This window comes from Mandrillus leucophaeus, unplaced genomic scaffold, assembly GCF_000951045.1.
Source record: "Mandrillus leucophaeus isolate KB7577 unplaced genomic scaffold, Mleu.le_1.0 Scaffold118, whole genome shotgun sequence".
Classification (NCBI taxonomy): domain Eukaryota; kingdom Metazoa; phylum Chordata; class Mammalia; order Primates; family Cercopithecidae; genus Mandrillus; species Mandrillus leucophaeus.
The window spans coordinates 1135282-1162160 of record NW_012100098.1 but is presented as its reverse complement, the minus strand read 5'-3'; the positions used below and the strand labels follow the sequence as shown (position 1 = coordinate 1162160).

The 26879-nt window shown below is 46.3% G+C and overlaps 1 protein-coding gene across 1 annotated transcript; it reads left to right on the top strand.

Moving 5' to 3' along the window:
• Positions 1-12321: 12321 nt before the first annotated feature.
• Positions 12322-25114, top strand: LOC105528319 (keratin, type II cuticular Hb5-like). Its single transcript, XM_011965029.1, is given in 9 exon segments — positions 12322-12744; positions 15320-15528; positions 17240-17300; positions 18349-18444; positions 19096-19260; positions 19481-19606; positions 21209-21429; positions 24198-24229; positions 24963-25114. Coding segments are annotated over 9 exon segments (1485 nt in total).
• The last annotated feature ends 1765 nt before the right edge of the window (positions 25115-26879 follow it).

The following is a 26879-nucleotide window of genomic DNA, read 5'->3' as shown; positions in this document are numbered from 1 at the left end:
ATGACGTTTTGCATCTGGCCTGCACAATGACCCTGAGTTTGTCCTGCAAACCAGAGATGGGTAGAATAATTTGTGGCCATGCTAAATTAGGACCCCATGGCGTGTGATATTTTCAAGTTCACATTGGCTTGAGATGCCTGTGAGACCGTAAGGTGGAGATAACAGTAGAAGTTACCATTTATTGAGCGTGTAGTACAGTATATGTTACTCACTGTGCTAAATACATTGCAGAATTATCTCATTGAATCCTTTCAACCAGCTCAGGAGGAGCTTGGTCAATCTTGATGCTTTTAATTGACTTATACTGTATACAGGGAGGGTATTGCCCAGAGAAGGGCACTTGGCTTGTGTTTGCCATTCTGTTGTCTTATCTGCTTATTCCTGACACAAAACTGTGCCTTGGATGGTGATATGGTTTGTCTGTGTCCCCACCCAAATCTCATCTTGAATTGCAGTTCCCATAATCCCCACGTGTTGTGGGAGGAACCTGGTGGGAGGAAATTGAATCGTGGGGGCAGTTTCCCCCATGCTGTTTTTGTGATAATGAGTTCTCATGAGATGTGATGGTTTTATAAGAGTCTGGCATTTCCCCTGCTTGCACTCATTCTCTTTCCTGCCGCCCTGTGAAGAGGTGCCTCCTGCCATGATTGTAAATTTCCTGCGGCCTCCCTAGCCTTGTGGAACTGTGAGTCAACTAAACTGCTTTTCTTTGTAAATTACCCCGTGTCAGGTATTTCTTCATAGCAGCGTGAGAATGGACTAACACAGATGGCAAGATGGCTTTACGTTCAACCTCCAGGAAAGCAGAGTTCACTTAATACCAAGCTCTCAGTTGAAAAGCATTTTGCAGAGGGGTTCCAAATGCCAACAACCATCATCCTTGTTGCAGGGGGACCTGTTGAGTGCTTGTCATTAAATGGGGAATAGTGGCAACTGAGGACTCCCCTCTGCCCAGGCGCTGTGCTGTCACATCCAGCTTCCTCTGGACAGTCAGCCAGAGTGATGTGGGGTTTAGGAGACTGGCCTTGGGCAAGCTGGCTCTTGTACTCACCTGCTGGTGACCAACCCATTTGGCTGAGCCTTAGTGACCTCTGGAGTGAGAATACTACATCTTCCGGAGACTGTTGTTAGCCTGGCCACCAGATAGTTCTAGGTCTCCCCATTTCCAGACAAGTGGCAGGATTGCCTTTACCTGCCCTTTGGTGTGACTGGCTCCAGTCAGTGAAGTGTGAGCAAAAGTGATAAATAGCCTAGCTCGTCCTAGGCTATTCCAGTCCTGATGCTGCATTGCCAGTGTGATCCCCAGACCTCTCTGTCCCTCTGCCACAGCAACTGGAAAAATTCCGGGGAGTAGTTGCTCCGTCATGGCTGTTCCAGGGACCTGGAGTAAGTTTATTAAGAAGCAAAGCCCTTAGGCAACAATGGTGGATGTGGAGGATGAGTTAGAAGCAAAGCACTGTTGTTTTAAGCCACTGAGATTTTGGGGCTGTTTCTTGCCACTAAATAGCCTAGCTGATCCCAGCTGACACCCTCCCACATTGGGTTAGGGGAAGATTAAATGAACTGATGCCTGGAAAGCATTGAGCACATTCTGCCCATCACACATACTTGATACAAGTTAGTGTTTTCTATGTTTCTTCGTTTAATGTCGCCTAGGCATTTCAACCTCGACATACCCAAAACTGAGCTCGGACACTCATCCACAAATACCGTGCCTGCACTTCCTCCTGCTCTCCATGTAGTGAGATTGCACCACCTCCCAGTCTCTCTCACAAGCTGCCAACCTGAGAACCATCATCTGGACTACTTCTTTTCTCTCCCCTGACATCCAATAAATTGACGTGCCTTCTAGATATTTTGTGGTTCTTTCCATTTCCTCCAACACTGTCTTAGCTCAGGCCTATGTAATTTTTCATTTCATTTCATGTATTGGCTTGTTAGCTGGATTTCCTGCTTAATTTATTATGCTCCACAATCTGTTCTTCATCCCACTACTTAGTTGATCTGGCCATGCATCCAGTCTCTCCTTCTTCTCACCCATCCATCAATTCATTCATTCTGATCCACCCACTTCTGTGTGTCACTACCAGTTGAAAATTCTTCACTGTTGACAGGAGAAAGTCCAAACTCCTAGGGGTGGTACACAGGTCTCTGTGTCCTGGCCTGGCCTGTTTCCAACCTCACTTCTCATCACGCTGCCGGGGAACAACACCCAGTTCCAACTATGCTCAGCAGCACTTCTCTGAGGGTCATTCTTGATCATGCCTTTCTACCTTTGTACACGTTATCCCCTGGGTCTGGAAACTCAAGACTTGGTTCAGGGGGCCTTTCCTTTCAACAGAGCCAGGCATCTTTGCACATCTCTATTAAGATGTTACAGTACTCATCACTATGCACTGCAGATGTTTGATTTTCCATCTTGTCCGGTAACTGTGAGCCACATGAGGGCAGGGACTTGCTGTGGTCCATTTTGGTGTCACCAGTGTCTAGTGTGGTGACAAATAGGTACTAGATGAGTAATATGGATTGAATGGATGGATGAGTGGATGAGGATGGACTAAGGACTCATGGATGAGGAGGAAGATAGGCACTCAGTGACCACTATGTCACCCCTACAGGCCACAGAGCACCAGCTTGCATGGCCATGATACCATCAACAGGCACATTCAGGTAGGTACTAAGTAAAGGCTGGCTGCCAAAGATGAATGCCAGGCAGGGCAGCTTGGGTGGGCCATGAATGGGGCTGCCTTTGTAGTTTTGTTCTCTGTTGACAGGGACCTCCAGTCCTGGTGGTTTTCCATTTGGGGAGTATGGCCAAAAATTGTCAGCTTTCCTTCAGGAGCTGAGCATATCAGAAGATCCAAACTGAGATCTACCCATCTGTGTGTTTTGTTTTTGTTTTTTTGGACACCCTTATAATGTTGCCGATGTTAGTAAAAAATCCAGCTATCCTTAAGCTGGAGGCAAAAGAGAAAGGCCATGTAGTGCATTCATCTCTCAGTCCCTAGAATAGAAGATTCTTAGCTTTTCTTTGGCAGTTTATCCAGCATCTTACAGCTCAAAGGCTTGCTCTATCTTGCAAGGTGAGGTAAAGAATCACAACATCAGAACTTTGTTCCTCAATGACTATTTGGAAGAGAGTTGCCCTACGGACAAGTGTACACTCTCAGTAGTGTTAAGTGAGCAAACAATAAACTTTTATTGTGTTTGAGCCATTCAGTGGTGTATAGGACTGTGTGCAGGGGCAGTGGGATTGTTCCACCCTAGGTATAGACCATAAGAAGTAAGTTTTTTGTACAGAACTTAACAACAATAATAAAATAGACTAAAAATTGGTCTTCATTATCACCAATCATCAGCAATTCTAAACAATATCAACGATAATAAATTCTTCTTCATCAGAGCAGACTGCTTCCATCCTCCATTCTCCTTTGATGATTTGTCACCTGGACTATTACATTTTTTTTTTTAAACAGCAGCGAGCTTTGTTTACACTACGTGAATACAATAATGCATTTGGTAATCCAGGACATTCTTCCTGCCCTGCACTTAGGTCCTTCTGGGGAAAGTGCTCTCAGATGTTTATCTCTATATAAAGCTGCCATGCTTTGTGCTGTGTGACCCTGGATACAAGATTAGCAAGATTAGGCCAGAAATTGGGCCAGAGGTAACCATGACCAGCATGGATATCAAGGAGAAAGCCAGTCTTGATGGGAGACTGTGCTTAACAGGGGTGTTACATATGAGATGCAGATCTACTAGCCCAACCCAGTTTTCTATCTTTGAGAATATACAAGCACAGCCCCCTCAAAGAAAGCAGGGGGAGCTGCTCCTGAGATGACACCCCACGTGGGCTACTGGAGATGCCATTGATACTGAACAATGATAAGCCTTCTTCCATTAGTCTTTGCACACCGTGGAGAAGAAACTTGATGCTACTGCTGAGATAGATGTCTTTTCTCCCTAATGTCCTCCGTTAGCCTCACCATATTCTCCCATCATCTAAATTGCTGAAACATGGGTCTTCCTTGAATCCTGAAAAAGCATGACGAATATAGGGAATTAGCAGGTTAACATGGAATGTCAACAAAAAGAGATAATTGTAAATTCATAGGCTGTTGGGGTGGAACTCATGACTTAAGGACAGACTATGAAGAAGGCATTTGAAAATGTTATGAAATCAAGGAAGGAAGTATTTAAATGATGATAAAGGAAAGAGAAAAAGAAACAAAGCTGCACAGAAAACTACCTCACCAGAGAATGGAGATGATGCTTTGGAAACTACAGACTGTAGGACTTTAATATTGTTGAATGAAGAATTTCCTGTATCAGAATACATGCCAGATACCTGAACACGGATGTCAGGAACAGAGCACCTGCAATTATTGAGGTCCATTCCCAACAGTTTTATCTCCCAGAGGGCAGAGGAATCCACGGGACTAAGTCCTTTCCTGGTCCAAAAAGGTCTAATTGCTGACATGAGAATAAATAAACCTAAGAGAAAGATACCTTGTTCCTTGCTTTTCCATCACAGCAATGGAATAGTGTTTTTGGACATATGAATATTTACCGTAACTCTAGAAAAGTGTGTTTTACAATTGAATTTCAAGAAATTACTGGTAAGACACAGAGACCCTAGGAAGAAATAGAAAATAAAATTCTGCAGGTACTTTCATAAATAATTTTAATGAAAAAGGAAAGAGCTAGGCATGTAAAGAAATCGATGTTGCTAAAGAGAGATATTTGAATCCAGATTTTTTTTTTTGATGGAGTTTTTCTTTTGTTGCCCAGGCTGGAGTGCAATGGTGCAATCTCGGCTCACCGCAACTTTCACCTCCCGAGTTCAAGCGATTCTTCTGCCTCAGCTTCCAGTAGCTGGGATTATAGGCATGCACCACCACGCCCAGCTAAGTTTTTGTATTTTTAGTAGAGATAGGGTTTCTCCATGTTGGTCAGGCTGGTCTCAAACTCTTGACCTCAGGTGATCCACCCACCTCAGTCTCCCAAAGTGCTGGGATTACAGGTGTGAGCCACTGCGCCTGGCCTAAATCCAGATTTTAAAAGGCTACCTTTATAACAGCCTGAAGGCAGGCTACGTAATATCAATTCCAAAGACAACAAAGTAAGTTGACTTGTATTTTCTGCAAGTAATTCTTGAAACCAGAAGCAGCTCAGGGATGCACAGGTGAGGAATGGGGCACAAGGTGAGGAGGAGGTCTATTGGTTGAGGAAGAGAGTGTGACATTAGCAAATAGAAGAAGCAAAGGAAAGCACTCAGGGCCTGATTTGCTTCTTTTTTCCTCATAAGAGTGAAAATGGTCACTCTTGAAAAGCGGGAGAATGTCATGTGGTGAGCTAGAGGTCAAAGGCATGACATTGAGGCTTCATCTTGATGCCTTAGAGGCCTAGGGCTCAGATAATATCACATTCAAGGGGACTGAAAAAACGTGCAGAAATGATGGAGAACAACTACCAGAAATCTTGGGAGAGTGATGTCAGCAGGATAGTGGGATAGTTCCAGCCCTTGACTTCCCCAGAGAAATACCAATTTAACAACCTTCTATGGACAAAAATATCTTTATGAGAGCTCTAGAACCCAGGTAAGAGGTTATAGCACCTGCGTAGAGCAAAGAAATAAGAAAAGATGTAAGGTGTATTGAAAAAGGGTAAGAAGGATAGCTTCACCGATGTCACCCTTCCCCCAAGCTTACATAGCACAATGCAGAAAGAGAGAGCGGAGAGAGAGAGAGAGAGAGAGAAAAGAGAAAGATCCTCTCAGCCTGGGAGTTCTGCTGTGAAAGGGAGAATGAAGTGAACTTCTAACTTTTCTACAAACCCTGGCATTAGGCCCATATACCCATAGATTCGGGCCCCTGGCATTAGGCCCATCTGTAGACCCTGGCACCAGGCCCAACTGAGCATCCTAGATCCTGGCACCAGGCCCACTCAGCTGCAGACCCTGGCACTAGGCCTAACTGCCCACAAACCCTGGCACTGGGCCTACCTATGGGCCTTGACACCAAACCTGCCAGTTTGTGGACCTCAGCACTAGCCCCACCTGAGGACCCCATCACTATGTCTGTTTATGGATTCCAGACCGTAGCACCAGGCCCACTTGTCTGAGGACCTTGGCACTGAGCACACCCTCCTGTAGACTCTGGCACCAGACCCACCCAGATTGCTGACTGGGGTGACTGCTGAAGGGCTTTCCCTGCCAAATCCAGCCTAAAAAGAATGGAAGAGGTGACTGCTTCTTCAAATGCACAGACATCAATGTAAAGCTACAAAGATAATGAAAAATCAGAGAAGCATGAAGCCATCAAAGGAACAAAATAAAGCCCCAGGAACTGAGCCTAATGAAATGAAGATCTATGATCTGCTTGACAAATAATTCAAAATAATAGTGTTTGTTTATTTATTTATGTATTGATTTGAGATGGAGTCTCGCTCTATTACGCAGGCTGGAGTGCAACGGCGCAATCTCAGCTCACTGCAAGCTCCACCTCCTGGGTTCAAGTGATTCTCCTGCCTCAGCCTCCTGAGTAGCTGGGATTACAGGTGCCCACGACCACACCCAGCTTATTTTTGTATTTTTAGCAGAGACAGGGTTTCATCATGTTGGTCAGGCTGGTCTCGAAATCCTGACCTCGGGTGACCCACCTGCCTCAGCCTCCCAAAGTGCTGGGATTACAGGTATGAGCCACCATGCCTGGCCCAAAATAATAGTTTTAAATAATTTCAGTGAATGACAAGAGAACACAGATAGACAACTAAGCAAAATTAGGAAAGCGACACATGAATAAAATGAGAAGTTTGACAAAGAGATAGAAACCACAAAAAAGCAGTTTTTTCCAATTCTGTGAAGAAACTCATTGGTAGCTTGATGGGGATGGCATTGAATCTATAAATAACCTTGGGCAGTATGGCCATTTTCACGATATTGATTCTTCCTATCCATGAGCATGGTATGTTCTTCCATTTGTTTGTGTCCTCTTTTATTTCACTGAGCAGTGGTTTGTAGTTCTCCTTGAAGAGGTCCTTTACATCCCTTGTAAGTTGGATTCCTAGGTATTTTATTCTCTTTGAAGCAATTGTGAATGGAAGTTCATTCATGATTTGGCTCTCTGTTTGTCTGTTACTGGTGTATAAGAATGCTTGTGATTTTTGCACATTAATTTTGTATCCTGAGACTTTGCTGAAGTTGCTTATCAGCTTAAGGAGATTTTGGGCTGAGACAATGGGGTTTTCTAAATATACAATCATGTCATCTGCAAAGAGGGACAATTTGACCTCTTCTTTTCCTAACTGAATACCCTTGATTTCTTTCTCTTGCCTGATTGCCCTAGCCAGAGTTATATCTGATGTAAATGATGAGTTGATGGGTGCTGACGAGTTGATGGGTGCAGCACAGCAACATGGCACAAGTTTACATATGTAACAAACCTGCACGTTATGCACATGTACCCTAGAACTTAAAGTATAATAATAATAAAAAAAAGAAAAAAAAATAAAAGCAACATTCAGCAGTTCAATATTTAAAAAAATAAAAATAAAAAATAAAATAAAATAAAATAAAAGTTATTTAGAATTGCTTATCGTTTCACAGTTCATCACATAACCAGATAGCATTACTCAACTAACGATAAATCTGTTTTATTGTTTTGGGTTCTTTTTTTCTTTTTTGCTTTCATACTGGAAAAAAAATGTTTTGATTTGCTGACACATTCTCTTTGACATTAGAAACATTTTCAAGTGACAAGTTCCCATAGAGAATTTAAATGTTGATTTGATATTGATGATTGTAAATACGGCTTAATCATTTAAAAAAAAAAAAAGAAACCACAAAAAAGAACCAAACAGAGTTTCTGGAGCTGAAGAACACAGTCACTGAACCGAAAAATTCAGTAGAGAGCTTCACCAACCTACCCAATCAAGCAGAAGAATGAATCAACAAGCTCAAAGACAGGTCATTTGAAGTTAGTGAGTCAGAGGAATGAAAGAAAAAGAAAAAAAAAGAGTAACAAAAACTGTGGGATTTTTGCAGGACACCATAAGCAAACCAATGTATGCATCATAGGAGTTTTAGAAGGAAAAAAGAATATGTATGAAAGATTTATTGAAAGAAATAATGGCTGAAAATTTTCCAAATGTGGGGAGGAAAATGGACATCCAGCTTCATAAAACCCAAAGACCCTAAATAGTTGAAACTAGAGAGGTCTTCGCTGAGACACATTGTAATTAAATTGTCAAAAGTCAAAGACAAAAAGATAATTTTGAAAGTAGTAAGAGAAAAATGACTCATTAGTGTCAAGGGAACTTTCCTCTTCACTGACCAAGACTGGTAACAGATTTCTCAGCAGAAACTTTGCAAGCTAGAAAGAGTGGGATGATATACTCCAAGTGTGCAAAGTTTTTACTTTGCTCCAAGCAAAAGTTTTTACTTTGCCACCAACCAAAAAGGTCTGTATTTGGCAAAATTGTCTTTTAAAAATAAAGGAAAGATAAATACTTTCTCAGACAAACAAAAGCTGAGGGAGTTTGTTACCACTAGCCCTGCCTTACAAATGCTAAAAGGAGTTCTTCAAAGTGAAACAAGAGGATGCGAAACAGCAACATGAAAGCATAGAAAAATATAAATCTTACTGGTAAAGATAAATATATAGACAAACGCAGAATAATATATTGTATTGGTAATACGTAAATCACTTTTAACTCTAGTATAAAAGTTAAGAGACAAAAGTATGAGGAATAACCTATGATCATAAAATTGGTTAATGGATACACAATATAAAAATAAGTGAATCCTGACATAAAGTTTTGGGGAGAGGGAGTACAAGTAAAGAGTTTTTGCATGTGATTGAAGTTATCAGCTCAAAATAGAACAGTATAACTCTAAAAAGTGTTGGTTATACAAGGTGAATAAGTCCAAGAGATCTACTGTACAGCATAGTGCCCATAGTTAAAAACATTGTATTGTATACTTAAAAACTTGCTCAGCGAGTAGATCATATGTTAAGTGTTCTTATCACATAATAAATAAATAAATAAATAATAAATCAAGAGGGTAGAAGGAAACTTTTGGAGATGATGGATAGGTTTTCACTTAGATTATGGTGACTGTTTCACTGGTGTGTACATATCTCCAAATTCATTAAGTTGTACAGATTAAATGTGTATAGCTTTTTGTATGACAATTATTCCTCAATTAGACTGGGTTAAAAATGTAAGTGCACACACAAAACAAACAAACAAAACAAAAAGGAAATCTTGGTACTTAGGGAAGAAGAGGGGGACTCTGAGTTTGGATAGATAGTGATCTCTTGATTCCTAAGCCTGAAAAGAGGACAAATGCCAAGGTGACTCTCAAGGATTTCCAACAAAAAGGAGACCACATGGTTTCCTTAGGAAATGTTGAAAGTCAGCCGGTCCAACTCTTGCTTGTACAGTTGAGAACACTGGGGACCAGAGAGGGTAGGTGACTTGTGCCAGGCTGCACGAGTTGGCAAAGCCATGATGAGCATTTGGGGCACCTGCCTTGGCACTTGTCTCACTGTGCTACTGCTTATCTTTGTTGCAGAGACAACTTTAACCTACCAGAAAATGTGGAGGCGTTCTTGACTCTTCCCCTTGTCTCACATCTCAAATCCAGTAAGTCAAGAAATCTAGTTGACTTTCCTCAAATTCTATCCATAGCTGGCCACCTCTCATGCCCTCCAGGGATTCTCATGCCCTCTTCCCTGGCAGGAGCCTCTGCCATCTCCTAGGATTGACCCTTCTCCCTCCTTTCACTGTCATGTCGCCTACAGTCTGTTTCCCAGGCAGCTGTCAGAGTGATCATTTAAACAAGTCAGGTCATGTCTGTCCTGTGCACAAAACCTTCCAAGGCTCTACACGGCACTCTGTGTGGGAGCAGATGTCCTTACAACAGCTCACTGGCCTTCCATGACCTGTGTGGAGACCCCTCATCTCTGTATCTCTCTGACCATGCCCATACTCACTCCCTCACTCTCACTGCAAAAACCACACCAGCCTCCTTGCTCTTGGTGGGAACACCAGGCCTGTTTGTTCCCACTGTGGGTCTTTGCGCAAGCTCCTTCCTCGGCACATGTGGCTTGCCCTTACCCCCTTAAAACCTTTGTCCAAACGTCCCCTTCTCAGTGGAGCTTACTCTAACCACAGTTGAAATTGTACCCACTCTTTCTCCCAGCTCTCCTGACTCCCCTTAACCTGTTTCTTTCTTCTTTCTGTAACACTTATCACCATCTAACATATAATTTATTTATCTAAGTTTACCATTCACCTCTCCCACTGTAATGTGAACCCACAGAAATATGTGTTTTTTGTCTATTTTATTTTCTGGTATATTCCCAGCTCATCTAAAGGTGGCTGGCATATAGTGGGTGCTCAGTAAATGCTGGTAGACTGAAAAAAACAAATAGAGACCAGCACGAGACAGGCCCTTCCAGAACATCAGCTTTGAATTCCAGTTTCTGTTTTGCTTCCCTTGTTTAGTGTGTCCACCATGGAGAAGCCCTCTCACTTTCAGACACACTCAACTCTTCCCCATGGGTTAGGGTTAGTGTGGGAATTGTCCTTCCGTGGCCAGCAAGCGGTGAGGTAGCCACATGGCCAAAAGAACAAATGGCTGGAGGACGTTGTTTCTTGACAGAGTTCAATTTACAGGGCGCCTCCCCAGGCCTCCTCTGCTGTCTTGGTTCCCCTTGGAGCTCTGTGCTGCAGATGCAGAAACAAGGCCCCCATCTCAGACTGATGCTTCCCGGGACTGGGCCGGAAGCTGCTCCCTCTGTGTCCATCCTTACACTCTACTCCTAGCATGTGACTCTGTCCTCTGTGTCTTTCTCTTGTGAGGAATGTGTGCATGCATGCATGTGTGTGTATGTAGATGTGTATGCGTGTGCGTGTGTGTGAGAGAAAGGGACCAGGAAGACTCCTACTCTCTCCTGAGCTGTTTGGCTCTTTTCTTGTGCCCCTTCCCGAAGCCTGTTTCTCTGAGAGAGAGTTCCGGAAGATTATTTTTTATTCTTGTCTTCACGCACAGAGAGCTCTACTCAGGGGCCTGGGGCTGAGGTGGTTTGCCATAATTGCCTCCAGACTGCTGCTGTGCTGTATAAAAAGGTAGGCACTTTCCCCATTAAGTCCCATTTCCATCCTGTTCTTGGTGTGACACAGAAAGTGCCCTATAGGATGGGGTGGGAGGCAGGGGTGGGCAGTCCCTGGCCGAGGGCCCTGCTTTGTGAAGGATCTCATGCACTGCTTAATTTCTCTAGGAATTAGGGTTATGCTGTGCCTGGAGACTCTGCACCCCCGCCTCTGTTCTCCCTAAAGATGTTGCCATCCTCTGGGACGTGGCTTCGGTCTTGCCTCCTCTGTGACCCTCTGGCCAGCTATAAGTGACCTTCCTAGGAAGGCTAAGAACATGCTATCTGTGCCCCTTACCTGGTCATCTTTCCTTCTCTGGCTTTGACTCTTCCCTGCTTGTCTCTCCAGTGAGGTCAGGTTCTTCACAGGCAAACTGTCCACCTAGCTTTATTTCCCCCAGCCTGTAGTTGAGGGCCTGTTCTGGTGGGACCTTGTCTGCCAAATGAAGGCACCTGCTCCAGGCCGGCTCCTGAGGCCAGTGACTGGGCCTGGCACATAGTGGAGGGTCAGTTAGTGTTTGTGGACTAGATAAAGATGCTCTGCAGATATTGGCCATTCCCTCCTGAACACACCTCATATGTACTAGTTGCTAGAGGGGATATAAAGGTGTATAGACATGACTTCTGCCTTCAAGGGGAGGCAACACAAAGTCCAAAGGCTACCCTATAAGACAAATTGTAGCTAACAGCAATCATAGGGAAAGGCTTGAAGGGTTTGCCCCACAAGTGCCTAACCTGAAAGGATGGGCTGGGTGGGACTTTCGTGGGACATAGGACCCTTGGAGTTTCAAGAATGTGCTGGCCCAAGCCTTGACTTGCCTAGTGGGATGAAGATTCCTGGTCCTCTCACAGGTTGGAGGGGAATTAGGGGCTTGATAGACGTGTCTAGGCCTGTGAGGTTGGAATGGCAGGGGCAGGTTTGTTGGGATGCAGGGTCTCTTTGATATGCCTATTAAAAGAGGCAGGTTTCAGTTTCCCTCACGGTCTGCCTAGCGGGAGATTCCCATGCTCATAAATGGCATTAATAATGTTCTCTGCCTTTTATGTTGTCAGGAGGCCTGTCCCCTGCCCAATAAAAGGCGGGAGCGATAACAGGCCTCCAGTGTGAGACCATGTCATCCTTCAATCCTCAGACCAGGGGACTGTCCCACAGAGCAGAGGCATGGCGAGCCAATCCTACCGCATCAGCTCTGGCTGCAGGGTCAAGAACTTTAGCTCCCACTCTGCCATTGTGTCCAAGCCTGGGGATCGCAGCTGTGTCAGTGCCACGGCCCATCACGGGGGCAGTCCTGGGGGGCTAGGCTACAGGCGCCTGGGAGGCTTTGGCAGTCAGATCCTGTGTACGGTGTGGTCTCCCCGGATCGCGGTGAGTTGTGGATGGGCCCTACACAGCAGAGGCAGGTTTGGCTACCCGGCAGGGGGCCTTTGTAAGCTCAGCCCGCCCCACATCACATCTGTCACCATCAATGAGAGCCTTCTCATACCCCTCGACCTAGAGATAGACCCCAATGCCCAGTGTGTGAAGCACGAGGAGAAGGAGCAGATCAAGTGTCTCAACAACAAGTTTGCTGCCTTCATTGACAAGGTGGGTCTGTGTGTTGTTTCCTGGGACTGTGGCTTAGGAAGGGGAAAGGGACTTGGAACCTGATGATGGGGTGGTTCAAACTCTCCTGTCACTGACTAGCATGTGGCCTTGAGAACATGGCTGAATCAGGGTCTTTCAAGTGTTGCCATGTGAGTCAAATGCAGTAATGAATCTGAAACTACCAGACAGAACAGGAGGGTTTGCTGCGGCCGCTCACAGGCAAGCAGCAAGCATGATGTGTGTGCGCCGTCCATCTTCCTGACATCACCGGCACACAGTAGGAAGGTGTGGGCAGAGCAGGCAGCTCTGCTTAGGCATGTCTCACCTCCCCCTTAGAGAAGATGCTGCCATCCCTAGCATGGAGCAGGAGCCAGGATGCAGAGGGGTGAGAGGATCCTTTCCTGCTCCTCCTTGGAGGGGGCATGATAGGAAGGCTGTGAACCCTTAAAACTTCTGTCTGAGGCACTTCATACCCTGAAGCACATGGATAGATTAAAGGCAGTGAGTGAGAAACGTAAAGCATGGTCCGGAGAGAGGCTGTTGAATTGCACTTTTCTGATGCTGCAGTTTCGGAGTCCTCCTGGTTGAGTGTATAGCTCTGGTTTCCTTTAATCTAACGATGCCCTCCCTAGGAGCTCACAGTCTTTGGGGGAGGGCAGCCACCAAAGTTTAAAGGAGGAGAAGCTTATCTTCCAGGGCTGAACGGTGTGCATATCTACATCCTGGGACTGCATAAGAAGGCACAAACCAGGGCGATGGTGGTTGGAAGTTCTGCTCTCAGATCAATGCTACATCAGAAAAGGGCATATCTGCACACAGAGGTGCTGGCTGTCCGGATTACTCTTCCCTTCCATCAGCACAAAGAAGCTGACCATAGAGTTAGGCAGGTTATTCATTGCACAAGGACACCTAGCAAGAGCAGGGGAGGTTGGAATCCACCCCAGGCTTTGCTGGCAGAACCGTGCGCCCTGGCAAGGGGCTGGAGGCATCTTTTCCTAATTTGCTCAAAAGCACAGGGAGTGCCCTGAGAATGCAGGCTCAAAGGGGTCTCTGCATGTGGCCTTTTGGGCATAACCCATGAATGCTGCTCTCTCTATTGAGAGGCGTCAGTTCTGGGTCTGGAGAGAGGAACTTATACCACTGCACCAGGCTGGCTTTCCCCTCCCTTGGTGTTGCTGATGGCCACCCTCTTCCCTTCAGCCTTCTTCCCGCAGGTTCCAAACTGCATTGTGCTCCAGACTACAAAGTGCATTGATATGGTGGGTTTAATCCTGCCAGAGGGCTGTCCCATGACCTGGGTCTGCATGTTAAAACCCAAGGCAGATGCCTTTTGGATAATCAGAATTTTGGTTCCTTGTCCCACAAGCATGAACAGTCAGACAGTTGAGGGTTTGTACCAGGCTTGTACTCCCAAAAGGTTGGTGTTGGAGAAGAAATCACCTGCTTTAGGTCTGGTAACTGCAAACTTCAATGGGGGCGGTCACATGAATGATGCTAAACTTGAGAGGTGTGCCCACCTAGAAGGGCAGTAGCTGCTGCTCACTCCAGCCACAGGCCTACCTAGCCTTGCCAGAACTTCTGGTATGTCAAAAGGGTCAGAGAGATCCAGATTCTTACTTGAAACCACTCAGTTATTAAATGTTGGCAACTAATCAGGTCTCTATAAAACAGTGTGCAAGCCAAGTAAAACATACCTGTGGGCGTGATAGGGCCTGCAGCTTCCAGTGTATCACTGCTAATGTATTTCTCCTGTCTTGTTTTACAATGAAATTCAGTGAGAATGAGGCGAAGTGGTCTGGTTGGTAGCAGAGTTAGAGTGAGAGGTCTCCTAATTCCTGGCCTGGGATCCCCCATCCTGGGCTTCAGTGCCCCAGCATCAGAGTAAGGAAGAGTCGTGGTGTGTACATTTTAAAATTGCTGTTGTACAAACGCCCATAAACGTAGCAGCTTAAAACAACACAAATTTACTACCTCAAAGGCTGATGTTAAGGTGTCAGCAGGGCTGCATTTCTTTTTGGAGGCCCCAGGGAAGCATCTTTTTCCAGGGACATTTAGGTTTTTGGCAGAATTGAGATCCTTGTGGTTGCAGGATTGAGGTCCCTGTTCTCTTGCTGGCTGGCTGCTGGAGGTTGTTCTCAGTTTCCAGAGGCTGTCCACATTCTTTGGCTTGTGGCCCCCTCTTCCTCCATCTTCAAAGCCAGTAATAGCGAGTTGAGTCCTTCTCATATTTCAGATCCTTCAGTGCAGGCACCTTTTGGGGGGAACATTATTTGCCTACTATGCATAGTATGAAATATTTCTGCAGGATCAGATGTTAATTTCATTCTGTGTAGAATAAATGAATGTTTATAAATAGTGTGCTCTTTCTGGGAGGGGGGATGGGTGGAGGGAAGTAACTTGGGGACTACTTGTGACCTGCACTTTCAGACTTGGCCAATAATTTGGCCTCCTGGGGAAGGTCACAGGCTGCTGCAGGGCAGGGGCCATCCTCAAGGGCAGAAAGAGCTCTGGGGGACCAGGCAAACCCTACCCTCAGGCTTCCCCCTTAGTCTCTTTCCTCCTTCCTGAATGGCAGGTGCGCTTCCTGGAGCAGCAGAACAAACTGCTGGAGACAAAGCTGCAGTTCTACTAGAACTGCGAGTGCTTCGAGAGCAACCTGGAGCCCCTGTTCCAGGGCTACATTGCGACTCTGCAGCGGGAGGCCGAGTGCTTGGAGGCTGACAGCGGCAGGCTGGCCTCAGAGCTCAACTGCACACAGGAGGCTCTGGAGGGCTGCAAGAAGAAGTGAGCATGACAGGGCTGGGATGGTTCTAGGCAGTGGAGTCGGTCTTAGCTGAGACCACATAACTCCTCCAAAAGCCAAGATTGCTGAAGGCCAGGGTTGTCCTGACGAGCTATCAGACACTTCTGCTTTACCCATCTGCTTTGTCTCATGTCAGCTGCTAGCTCTTGCAGCCCTGTGCTGGGGGCTGGGAAAATATTTATAGGGAAGAGTTCCCAGTCTGGGAGGGATGGGACACACATCAGGGCACAGACTGATGCAGATGAAGAGACAGGAACAAATGAAACAGGAGGAGCAAGGCCAGCAGGGCTGGAGAGGAGGAGCCCGGAGCAGTCAGAGCTAGGACGGGGGAAAAGTGAAAGGCTCTGGAGAGATATCTGAAAATGAACTGGCTGAAGCCATTCCAAGTATCTGATGAACTTGGACTCTTCCTTTATTTATTCTGCAGATAAACCATCAGGTTCTTGTTCTGCAAGGCTCCACAATTCAAATACCAATATAAATCTGGGTTTTCCTGAGTTGTTTGGCTTGTCCATTACCTAGTCTAAACTCACTGGATCACTGTACTTACCTTGTAGATACAGACAGAGTGAAGGGTGATTTTGACCTCAATCAATCCTGGTAATTCTAACCCTCCTTGGGATTCTTGGAAGTTCAGGTTTTACCATCTGGCTGGACCCAGCAGTGGGTCCTCACCTCCTTTGGGGTGAAGCAAATGTAGACACAGTCCTCAGTGTGCAGGCATCAAAGTCTGTCTCCCACTCTGGTGGAGTGCAGGCTGGTAATTATAGAGCTGAGTGCTTACTGTAGCCCCAAATGACCGTGTAATTCAAAAGTTATGAGAACAGGCCGGGTGCAGTGGCTCACGCCTGTAATCCCAGCACTTTGGAAGGCCGAGGTAGGTGGATCACCTGAGGTCAGGAGTTCAAGACCAGCCCTGTCTCTACTAATAATACAAAAAAAATTTAGCTGGGTGTGGTGGTGGACGCCTGTAATCCCAGCTACTTGGGAGGCTGAGGCAGGAGAATGCTTGAACCCGGGAGTTAGTGGTTGCAGTGAGCTGAGATTGCGCCATTGCACTCCAGCCTGGGCAACAAGAGTGAAACTCCGTTTCAAAAAAAAAAAAAAAAAGTTATGAAAACCATGCTCTGGGAACTCTGGTCTTCCTTGTTGGGGGCAGGGCTGCTCCGGGGCTGTAATCTCACAGGCAAGAGAAAGAGGGCTGGGCTGGTGGAGGAGGGTGGGGGAATGGCTTGAACAAGAAGTTGCTTCTAGGAATTCAAGTCCTTGGATATTGGGGCAGAGGGAATAAAACCTCATGCGGGTGGCTTCATAGAGCTCTGTGTTTTGTACAGTGTAGAATTTAAAGGCTCTGTGGAACATCGGTCTGTTTTAAATAATTCCACAAATGTTTACTGAGTGCCTCACTGCACCTCAGGTGATTTAGACCAAGATACAAAGAGATTAAATGACTTGCCTCGGGTTTTGCAGCAACTTCAGTTAAGCTAGGACCAGATACCAGGGACCTGGACTTCAAGTCCAGTGTCCTTCCAATGGGTTCTTTGTGGCTAGGAAATAGAAGTCCAGAGAGGCCAGGCCTCTTCTGCAAAGGCACAGAGAAAGGAGAAAACCAGGGAGTTTGGCACAGCTGGGCTCTGGCCTGGCCAGGTCCTCAGTCCCAGGGGCCTTTCCACCTGGCTTGTCTCTCCTCAGGTATGAAGAAGAGCTGGTCCTCAGGGCCACAGCTGAGAACGAGTTCATGATGCTGAAGAAGGTGAGTGACTGTTCTCACATGGGAAGAATTAAATCCTGGACACTGGATGCTCTGATGCTGTGGGCCCTGTCAGGTTCCCATCAGCCCAATTGTTGGTGGTAAGGCACTGGAGCCCCTGGCACAAGAAGGTGGGTTAGTTTGGCCGCAGAAGCCATCATGGAGCCCATGCAGGAACCCAGACAGTGCCAATGGCGGCTTCATAAAAAGAAAACTTCACCACGCTCCTGCTTGGCTTTTTTTAACTACCGGATTGGCTGCAATGTTCAATTTTAATTCTGTGTTGCTCTCTTGCGGGCATTGCCTCCCCCTGTTATCCCAGACTAGGGGTTGGTTCTCAGCTTGTTAATGATTTAAAAGTGTGGCCATCATTCAGCGCAATTGGTGATGATGGAAAGGCCCAGAGAAATAAAACTGTGAATGATTTCCCTTTTGTTTCATGTTGCTGAGTGAAAGTGCATGTGAATGTTCTTTAACAAGCAATTGCTTGCTTGCCAGCCTCCTTATTTGTAAATATCACAGAGTGGAGAGGGGGCTGGTGACAGATCTGCCAATAAAGGCTTGGCCTTGGTCCCAGGCATGAGACTCAGCTATTTGAGTGCTGGGTGTTTCCTGACCTGGGCTCTGAGGACAATCTACAGAGAGGCTCTGTGATTGTCACAGGCTTGTGCTCTGTGGGTCAGTCTGGCTGGGAGGCAGCAGCCTGACGTTCTGGGCCGTGGCATCAGGCTTCCTTCTTTGGCAAGGTCCTCAGCTCTGGAAGGGGTCAGACCTCTTTCCACTTCGTTTCCACGGGTGGTCTCTTTTATGCAATGGGAGGTAATGTCATTGGCAGATAACAAAGGATCTGTCCCTTCTAGGGGGTCCTTGAAGGTGAAGATGAGAAGTCTAGGTTAGACTTGTAAGTGCAGGGTGGCTGGGCAGGGGCAGGCCAGAGGCAGAGAGGTGGGCCAGGAGGTGGTCTCAGGGCCCACTGAGGAGTGCCGAGGCTCAGGGGTACAGCAAGGGGGACAAAGGTCACTTCCTATCCTCTCATGTCTGTCTCCACCAGGATGTAGACTGCGCCTGTCTGCGCAAGGTGGACCTGGAGGCCAACGTGGAGCCGCTGAGGGAGAAGCCAGTCTTCCTGCAGTCCCTCTACGAGAAGGTAAATCTCTCCCCATCTCTGGAAGAGCAAGTGAGAGAGGTGGCAGGGGAGGATTTCCTTTGAGTGTGGCCTGTCCAGGTTCCTAGATTCTAGGGAAAACTGTACATTCTTGACTTTCCTAGGCTCGGATATTTTTCCTTCTGTGACCAGAGGGGATTTTTATCTTGTTTGGGTGGAAGTGGGTGATGCCCTTCCTTTAAGATGATTTGAAAGAATGTGGTTAATTCCCACGTCGTGAAGTGGAGCTCTGACACTTAATTTGTTAATTCAGGTAGTGTAAAAACCCAAGCAGATAATCCAGGCCTCTACCTCTGGCCACGATCTGGCTGATTAGATTTGCACACAGAGCTACAGCTGATCTGGATTATTCAGGCCCCAAGGCGGGGTGGCCCAGGGTGGCGGCATGCACATAAATCCAGCCCTGTTGATCCCTGTATTAGTAGAATTCCACGTTACATTGCTTCGAGGCCACGGTCCCAATTCCAGCCTTCTACTCTTAGAACTACAGTTTTAAAATTTTCCTGACTTGCTGGTAGTTTTCTAATTTCAGAGTTGGGACCTTTTTTTTTTTTTTTTTTTTTTTAAATTTCCTGAGGAGATAGGATCAGAAGGGGATTTGGAGTTGAGGGCACTGGTTGCTGTCTCCTACAGGAAATCCACCTCCTTCAATCACAAATCTCTGACATGTCTGTGGTGGTGAAGATGGACAACAGCCGGGAGCTCAGCATGGACTTGGTTGTGGCCGAGATCAAGGCTCAGTATGATGATATTGCCAGTCACAGCCGGGCGGAGGCCGAGACCTGGTACCAAACCAAGGTAGTCTGGAGGGCAGGACTGCCCCACTGAGACAGGAGGATAGCTGTGAGCCTCGAGTTTCTCTGGGAAACACACTCCTGCACTCTAAAGGGGCTGCCACTGAGGTCCCGGGTAGAGCAGGGCCAGAAGGCAGGAGAGCTGCGGAACAGCAGGCTGGCTGATTGGGTCGGGAACAGCAGCCTCTAGCCATTGTTTCTGCTGTTTGCCTCTTAACCCACAGTGCGAGGAGGTGAAGGCCACAGTCACCCAGCAGGGTGAGAACCTCCGCAGAACCAAGGATGAGCTCAACGAGCTGAACCGCGTGATCCAGAGGCTGACGGCAGAGCTGGAGAACGCCAAGCAGCAGGTTGGGGGACGCCGAGACCCCACTCCATACACCTACCGCTTCTTGTCTGGTTCCTGCTTCCCTCCTATCTTCAAGGACTGCTGTCATCTTTGGAGAGGCGTGTATTTGAACTGTGCCAGAGTACACTACTATCATCAGCATGCAAGGGCTCCTGTTCTAACACCTGCTATTACCAAACTTCCAAATTCTTGTGGATCTGATAGGTGTAAACTGGCACCTAATTGTTATTCTAATTTTCATTTCTTTGGTTAACCAGTGATAGGAAATCTTTCTATCACTTACTAGTTATTTGTATTCCCCTTCTAAGAACTGTCTACTCATATATCTGCCCATTTTTCTATTGTGGCTCCCTTCTTTTTTCTTGGTGATTTGCAGTATTCCTTTGTCCATTCTATCTGGATTGTAAGCCTTTGTCAGTACACATGTTGCAATTAACTTTCCCTCAGTCTATCACTTGTCTGTTTGTCCTTTGTTGAACCCAAATCTTTAACCTGGATGTGCCCAAATCCATTTTAAGTTCTTCCTTTAATGGTTTAGACTTAGAAGGTTTTGAGGTAATAGAGGTAGTCTCTTAAATTTCTCCCCCGTATTAGTTTTATAGTTTTACCTCTGGCATTTAGGTCTGTGATCCATCTGAACTTTATTTTATTTTTTTGTATACACAGTGAGTAGGGTTCTAAATTAACTTTTCTACATATTGTAAGAAAATAGATTATGTAATCCATCCTTTCACCAGTGATTTGTAATACTACCTCCAGCATAACACTGAGCTCCCACGCGTGGCTGGCTCAGTCTCTGTCTTCTCCCTTCTAAGTTGCTGTTCTTCATCACTGCGCAGGATGTATCACTAGTAATTTGTTGTGGTTAAGAGCTGAGTAATGAAATATGCGAATGGTTTATTTTTTTAGATGTGAAATTAGAGAAGATTCGAAGTTGTCCCCGTAATAATAATGATTTTGTTCATTTGATTCTGATATGCTTTCTTAAGTGGGGTGAAGGGAGGGGCTGTAGTTAGCGTGTTGGGAGTTGTTGCACATGGGAGCTTCTTTCAGCAAGATGATCTCAGCAGGCTAAAGAGTGAGACCCTGCACAGTGGCCTTTGAATACCTGAGCTTGGCGCTAATTAATTGCATAGCTTAGGGCAAGTCACAGCCTTTTGGAGTCTTAATTTCTTCATTTGCATAATGGGAATAATAATGTCTGTTGTGGCAAGCTTGCAGATTAACTTTGAAGGTCAAATAAGATAACATCTATGAAAGTACCTTGTAAATGAACAACGGTATATACAAGTATAAGGTAATATCACTAATAATGATCATTCCTATTTCAGTGCTAACATTTCCTCCCTCTAATGGCTCACCTGCCAAACTCAAGTCAGTTTTATGATACAGTGTACAAAAATGAAGGAAAAAAAAATCCAGATGGGCCATGTCACTGCCTAGTTAATTTTCCATTGATGTATTTCTTTTAAACAGTATTAAGTTCAAAAGTTAACCATTTTGAATGGAGATAAAATAGGATGACCAAGGCCACTTGAGACCCACCAGAGTCCCCACAACCTGCACCCTTATCAAACTCCTTCCCTTCTGTCCATCCCCACAGCACTGCAAGCTGGAGGCCACGGTGGCCCAGTCTGAGCAGCAGGGTGAGGCAGCCCTCAGCAATGCCCGCTGCAAGCTGGCTGAGCTGGAGGGCACCCTGCAGAAGGTCAAGCGGGACATGGCCTTCCTGCTCAAGGAGTACCAGGAGGTGATGAACTCCAAGCTGGGCCTGGACATGGAGATCGCCACTTATCACAAACTGCTGGAGGGCGAGGGGATCCTGTGGGGACAGGGGCTCCAGGGTCCCTTCACGTCCCTACTCAGAGCTGTACTGAAATCCTCCAGGAAGAGAATGTTCAAACTGGGAAAGACTCTAGAAATCATGGACTCCAACCATGTCCCCACTTTGCAGATAGGGAAACTGACACCAGAGAGGGGAAGGGGCTTGCCTAAGAGCACAGCCAGTTAATGGCTCAGCTAAAATGTACCGGTCTCCGGGCTGGCCACCGATGCTCTTCTCCCTCCTGCACGCCCCCCCCGGGCTGGAACCTGAAGCTCATTCCAAGGCCACTACTTTACCCTCTTGGCTGAAAGGATGTTTCTGTAATCGGCTTCCATGGGTTCTTAAAGCTGGAATCATTCAGAAAATTAGTTAAAGGCCATTTGATTTGGAATGTGAAAAGAATCCTATCAGCCTAGATAGCCTGGTGTTCAGGACCAGAGAATAGAAATGAGCAGCACAAGTTCTGTCCTTGCAAAGGAAGACAAGACAGACATACATCAGTCCTCCAGGGCCTGGGGTTAGTGGCCCAGGGAAGCTGTCGGAGAAGGAGGCTGCCTTCTCAACAGCTGAGGAGAAGCTGTGCTAATTTGAGCCAAGAGTTGAGGGCAGGTGAAGCCAGTGTAGGGCAGAGTGATGTGTATTTACACCTGGGATGGTTGCGTGGGCCTCTGGACTTGGGATGGCCACATCATTAGAGCTTCTAGCTGGGTCCCTTCAGGGCGGGGAGGATAGACTGGGTAGTAGAGTACAGAGGTGGAGAGCACAGGCCATGAGCTCACTCTGGGTTCAAATCCCAGTTCCACCACTTTTTAGTATGTGACCTCTGTATACCTCAGTGTCTTCAGCTGTAAAACACAAAATCCACCTCGTAAGGCTGTTGCAGGATTAAGTGAGTTTTAATGGAACATAGCAAGCCCCAGTGGGAGGAGGTGATTGTCAAGAGATGATGGTCAGGCCAGGCTGCCCCCGTGGAGAGGGAACTCATAGGCCTGGTTGGAGAAACCTTCCGTGAAGCGGCACTGAGGGCAGCCTGGCCACACTGCTGGACTCGCTCCATGCTTGACTCAAGCACACACACTTTTCTGTCAGCTTCCTCGGGGCTCTGGGTGAAGTCACAGGAGTTCTCTCTGCATTTGGACACTTAAGGCCCCAACCCACTCACTAGCATTCAGTGAGCAGCTGGCACTTGCACTGATTTTCATTATGATACTAATAATGAACGGATTAATATATCAGAATTATTAGCACACATCCCCAATGCATGTGATTTTAAGGTTGATTTAGCATATTGTGCTATGTGTACTGTGGCCATTGACCTTTTAAGAGACTGCCTCCTCTTGGCATTTAAAACACTTAATTTAATTACATTAAGTAATGCTCATTGCTGCTAACACAGAAAATAAGAAAACAAAAGCATCCAGAGCCACTCAACTCAGAGATAGCTGTCGCCAGCATTGTGGTTCGACAGGCACCACCACGGGCACTGTGGGTTCCTTGAAAGGGCACAGTCCTAAGGCTGTGGCAAGGCCAGACTGAGTGGCAGGAAACTGAGCCAGATGCATACATCCTCACTCAAAAGATGAGTGAAGAAGTGTTTTGAGCTGGGCAGAATGAGGCAAGGTAGAGCTTTCCTGGGGAAAAAGGTTTGAAGTGGGAAGCTACAAAAAGGGAGACAGAACAGAAAGTGCAGAGGTGTGAGGGAGGAAGGAGTGTTTATAAAAAGCTCACTGCAGTGGCATAAATGTCTCATCATAAATGATACAGACATATTTCTTGAGACAGAGTCTCACTCTGTCGCCCAGGCTGGAGTGCAGTGGTGCAATCTTGGCTCACTGCAGCCTCCTCCTCCCGGATTCGAGTGATTCTCCTGCCTCAGCCTCCCAAGTAGCTGAGACTACAAGTACCTGCCACCATGCCCGGCTAATTTTTGTATTTTTAGTAGAAGCAGTGTTTCACCATGTTGGCCAGGCTAGTCTCGAATTCCTGGGCTCAAGTGATCCACCTGCCTCCGTCTCCCAAGGTGCTGGGATTACAGAAATGAGATGTTTATAATGTTGGTAAGAAACATATTGGGTTTCCTTACTATGTGCCAGTCTGCATTTTAGGCACTTTCCATGTGGAACTCAATCAGACTTTACAATAATCCTTTCAGATGGGTATTATCATCCCCATTTTATGCTGGGGAAATTGAGGCACAGAAAGGTTAAGCGACCTGCCCAAGGTCACCCAGTTAGTAAGCGGCACAGCCAGATCTAAGTCCAGGTTGCCTGGCTTGAGAGTCCAGGCTCTTAACCACACCATACTCTTCTTCAGCCTCCCTCTGCATTGAATGAAATCAGGTAGATATCTGGGGTATCATTTAATATCCTGGGATAAAAATGAATCTGTTAGTGTAATAGGCAAGCTTTTTCCTGCTCGGAGACATCTAACTAGGTAGCAGCAGCTTCCATCACCACTTTGGCTTTGCTGGCATTTCCAGCCAAGGGACCAGGAGGATGCCCCCCTCATCTCTACTTCTCAGTTCACCAAATTCCATGGCCAAAAGCCAAACATGGCATAAACTGGCCTTTTGGATCCTGAAACCTAATATACTCCTGTCCTTTGGGGATCCCAGCAAGCAGGACCAACACTGATGCTGTCTGCAGCTGGTGGGTAGCCTACCCCTGCCTCTTAGGGCCCCTCCCCTTCTTCAGCATGGAGGAGAATAGGTTTGGTGCAAAAGCAGAGGAACTCAGCACTAACTGTACACTCTCTCCTCTCCCTGCAGGCTGTGTGAAGGCGTGGGTTCAGTCAATATCTGTAAGTTGGGTGTGTGTGGGCATGGCTCTCTGAGGTGTCAGTAATCTTAGTATTAGATAACATCTAACTGATGACCAAGCCTCTGTCTATGGAGTGATAGACAAGGGACTCCTGAGCTGATGTCTCTGGGATCCAGACAAACTGATGACCTCAAATATTTGACCATACATGGTTCCATCTGGAACATCCATGAAGTCTAAGTTAATGAATGGGGCAAATTCTGAACCCCTATTTGGTTCTGCAAAAGTAGCTTAAGCCTTTTTGTTACACACAGAATACTACTCAAGTGGTATCATGTTCTAGTAAGAAAAAAATGTTAGGTTTATATTCTGATCATGTGGGTCTCTGCAGGCAACTTGTAAGTCTCTATCTAGTAATCCAATGTACACACAGCCCCTGGGCCAGGTGTCTGATTCCCATCCTTCCGTTCCCCTCACCTCTCTAGCAATCATATTTCTAGATGACTCCTCTACTGTGATCTATCAGTTTTTGCTCAAAGATTGTGTGAACACCTCTCAACATCAGCCTGGTCCAAGTAGAGTTTGGTGTGCAATTTGCTAACCACACTCCTGAAGAAGCAGATGGCAATGGGTTCAGGTTTGCCTGTAGTTTAAAAAGACTCATGTTGCTGGTCCCTCAGAGAAGGAAGAGAATTAATCATTGGTTCTAAAGGATTCTGGGTCATAACGTGTCTGAGATGGAAGAGAATTCTGACCTGTGTCTCTGTCCACAGGTGTGAGCCGTTCCCAGGGTGGTGTGGTCTGCGGGGACCTGGACTCCACTGCCTCCCTTCGCTCAGAAGGTGTGGCCATCAGCAGTGGTGCACTGTGTTCCCTCTCTGTGGTGGGGGCCTGCTCCAGTGCCCGATCTGTGTGGTTCGCGTAGAGGGGGTGGGACTGTGGACTGACATGTTCTGATGGGGGCAGTGTGGGTTGGGGAGTGGAAATCTTTTCTCCTGCATGCCCAAATGTCAGTTCAGTAATTTCTCCTTACAGAGAACCCAGAACTAACTCTCCTGTTTCCTTCTTATTGGAGTTAGCGATTTACTCTTTGGGTGTAAACCCTGCGTTTGACGTTATTTTCACTTCCATTTCTTCTCCCCCTCCCTGTGGTCCAAGAAAGAAATAGAAAGGTTTTTTTGATATAAATTGTTCAGTCATTGTCTTCCCCAATTAACTTCGGCTAACAGATGTTTGTTAAGTCCTGAGTGTGCCAGATCCTCTTGGAAAGGAGCCAGTTATAGTGTGTGGAAACACCTCTGTGCTTTGCCCTCGGATGAGAGGGGCTCCAGATGCTGCCTCAGCATGGAGGGGCGGCGGGGGTGTGGAGCTGGGCTCCTCACTGGCTCTGAGAGATTGTATATTCCCAGAGTTCCCCAACTATTCATATGTCCAGATTGAGGCTAATCAGCTGGGGTTATACTGTTGGTTGCTTGGAAGTTCACTGTATTTGCATGATTCCTGTATGGCTCCTTCTTTCTTTTGGTGTGCTCGATTAAATATCAATGACAAAAGACTTTTTCTTAGGTACCAAATTAATGCCTGCCTCCTTCATTGTCTTTCCAACCCACTCAAAGCCCTGACTGTCTTGGTGCATCTCACAATGTGGTCCACGGACCACCACCTGCATCAGAATCCCCGTGGGGTAGTTGCTAAATGTGCAGATCCTGGGCTGCATCTGGAACTCTCAATCAAAAGTTCTAGAGATGAACCCAGGAATCTGTATTTTAACAAAATTCCAGGTGATTCCTAGAAGAACTAAAGCTTGAGAACCACAGGTTTATGTTGGTAGAGGGAAGAGGAGGGTCAAATAATTCTGGCCATGGAAGTAACTGTCCCTCTGATTCTCACTGGATCAGTCTAGCCCCTTTGCATTTCTCCTTTGTCTATGCTAAAAGGTCAGAGCCACAGTCTGGGCCACACACACACCAGGGCAGGTTGGGGGCAAAGGTACAAAAGGGGTGAGGAAGGGAGCCTGTATTTGTTAAACACCTGCTAAGTGTCTGACACATTATATATGTATTTCATTAATTTCTCACAGCAACGAGAATATTATCCTCATTTTACATATAAATAAATTAAGGCTCAAAGAAGTAGCTTTACTAAGTTACCCAGCTAGTCCAGAATTCCAACTCAGGTCTGGGGAATGCCGCTGCTCATAAATGTTTCCACAGCATTTCCCTAATTGCTCCTCAGGCTAAAAATTCTGGCTCATCAGATGCTCCTGGAGGAGTTCTGCCTGATGCTCCTTCACCAGCTGTCTGACACTTTGGAGACGAGATGGAAGGTGACACATAGGACCTCCTAGAAGCATCTGTAGAAACATCTCCCCATACCCTCTGCTCTCCAAGGATCTCGGACAGATTGTGTTGTGGGGCGGTTAATACAAGCTTCTTGTGTAGGAACCCAGGATCAAAGCTCAGACCCGTGGTTGGAAGGCATTTGCCCTTCCAACCTGGTCAGAGGCAATTGATTGGTGAACTCTGTGTCTGGCCTACTCTTGAACTGACAGTTCCCTAGAAGTCCTACCTAGGGCTGTCTCACCTGTATGTGATGAATGGAGACAGGGGTTTCTGAGGGTCAATTTTCTTTCACTTGTACAGGAAGAACTATTTCTCCCACCTTATTTTGTTTGGAACTTTTTTTTTTTA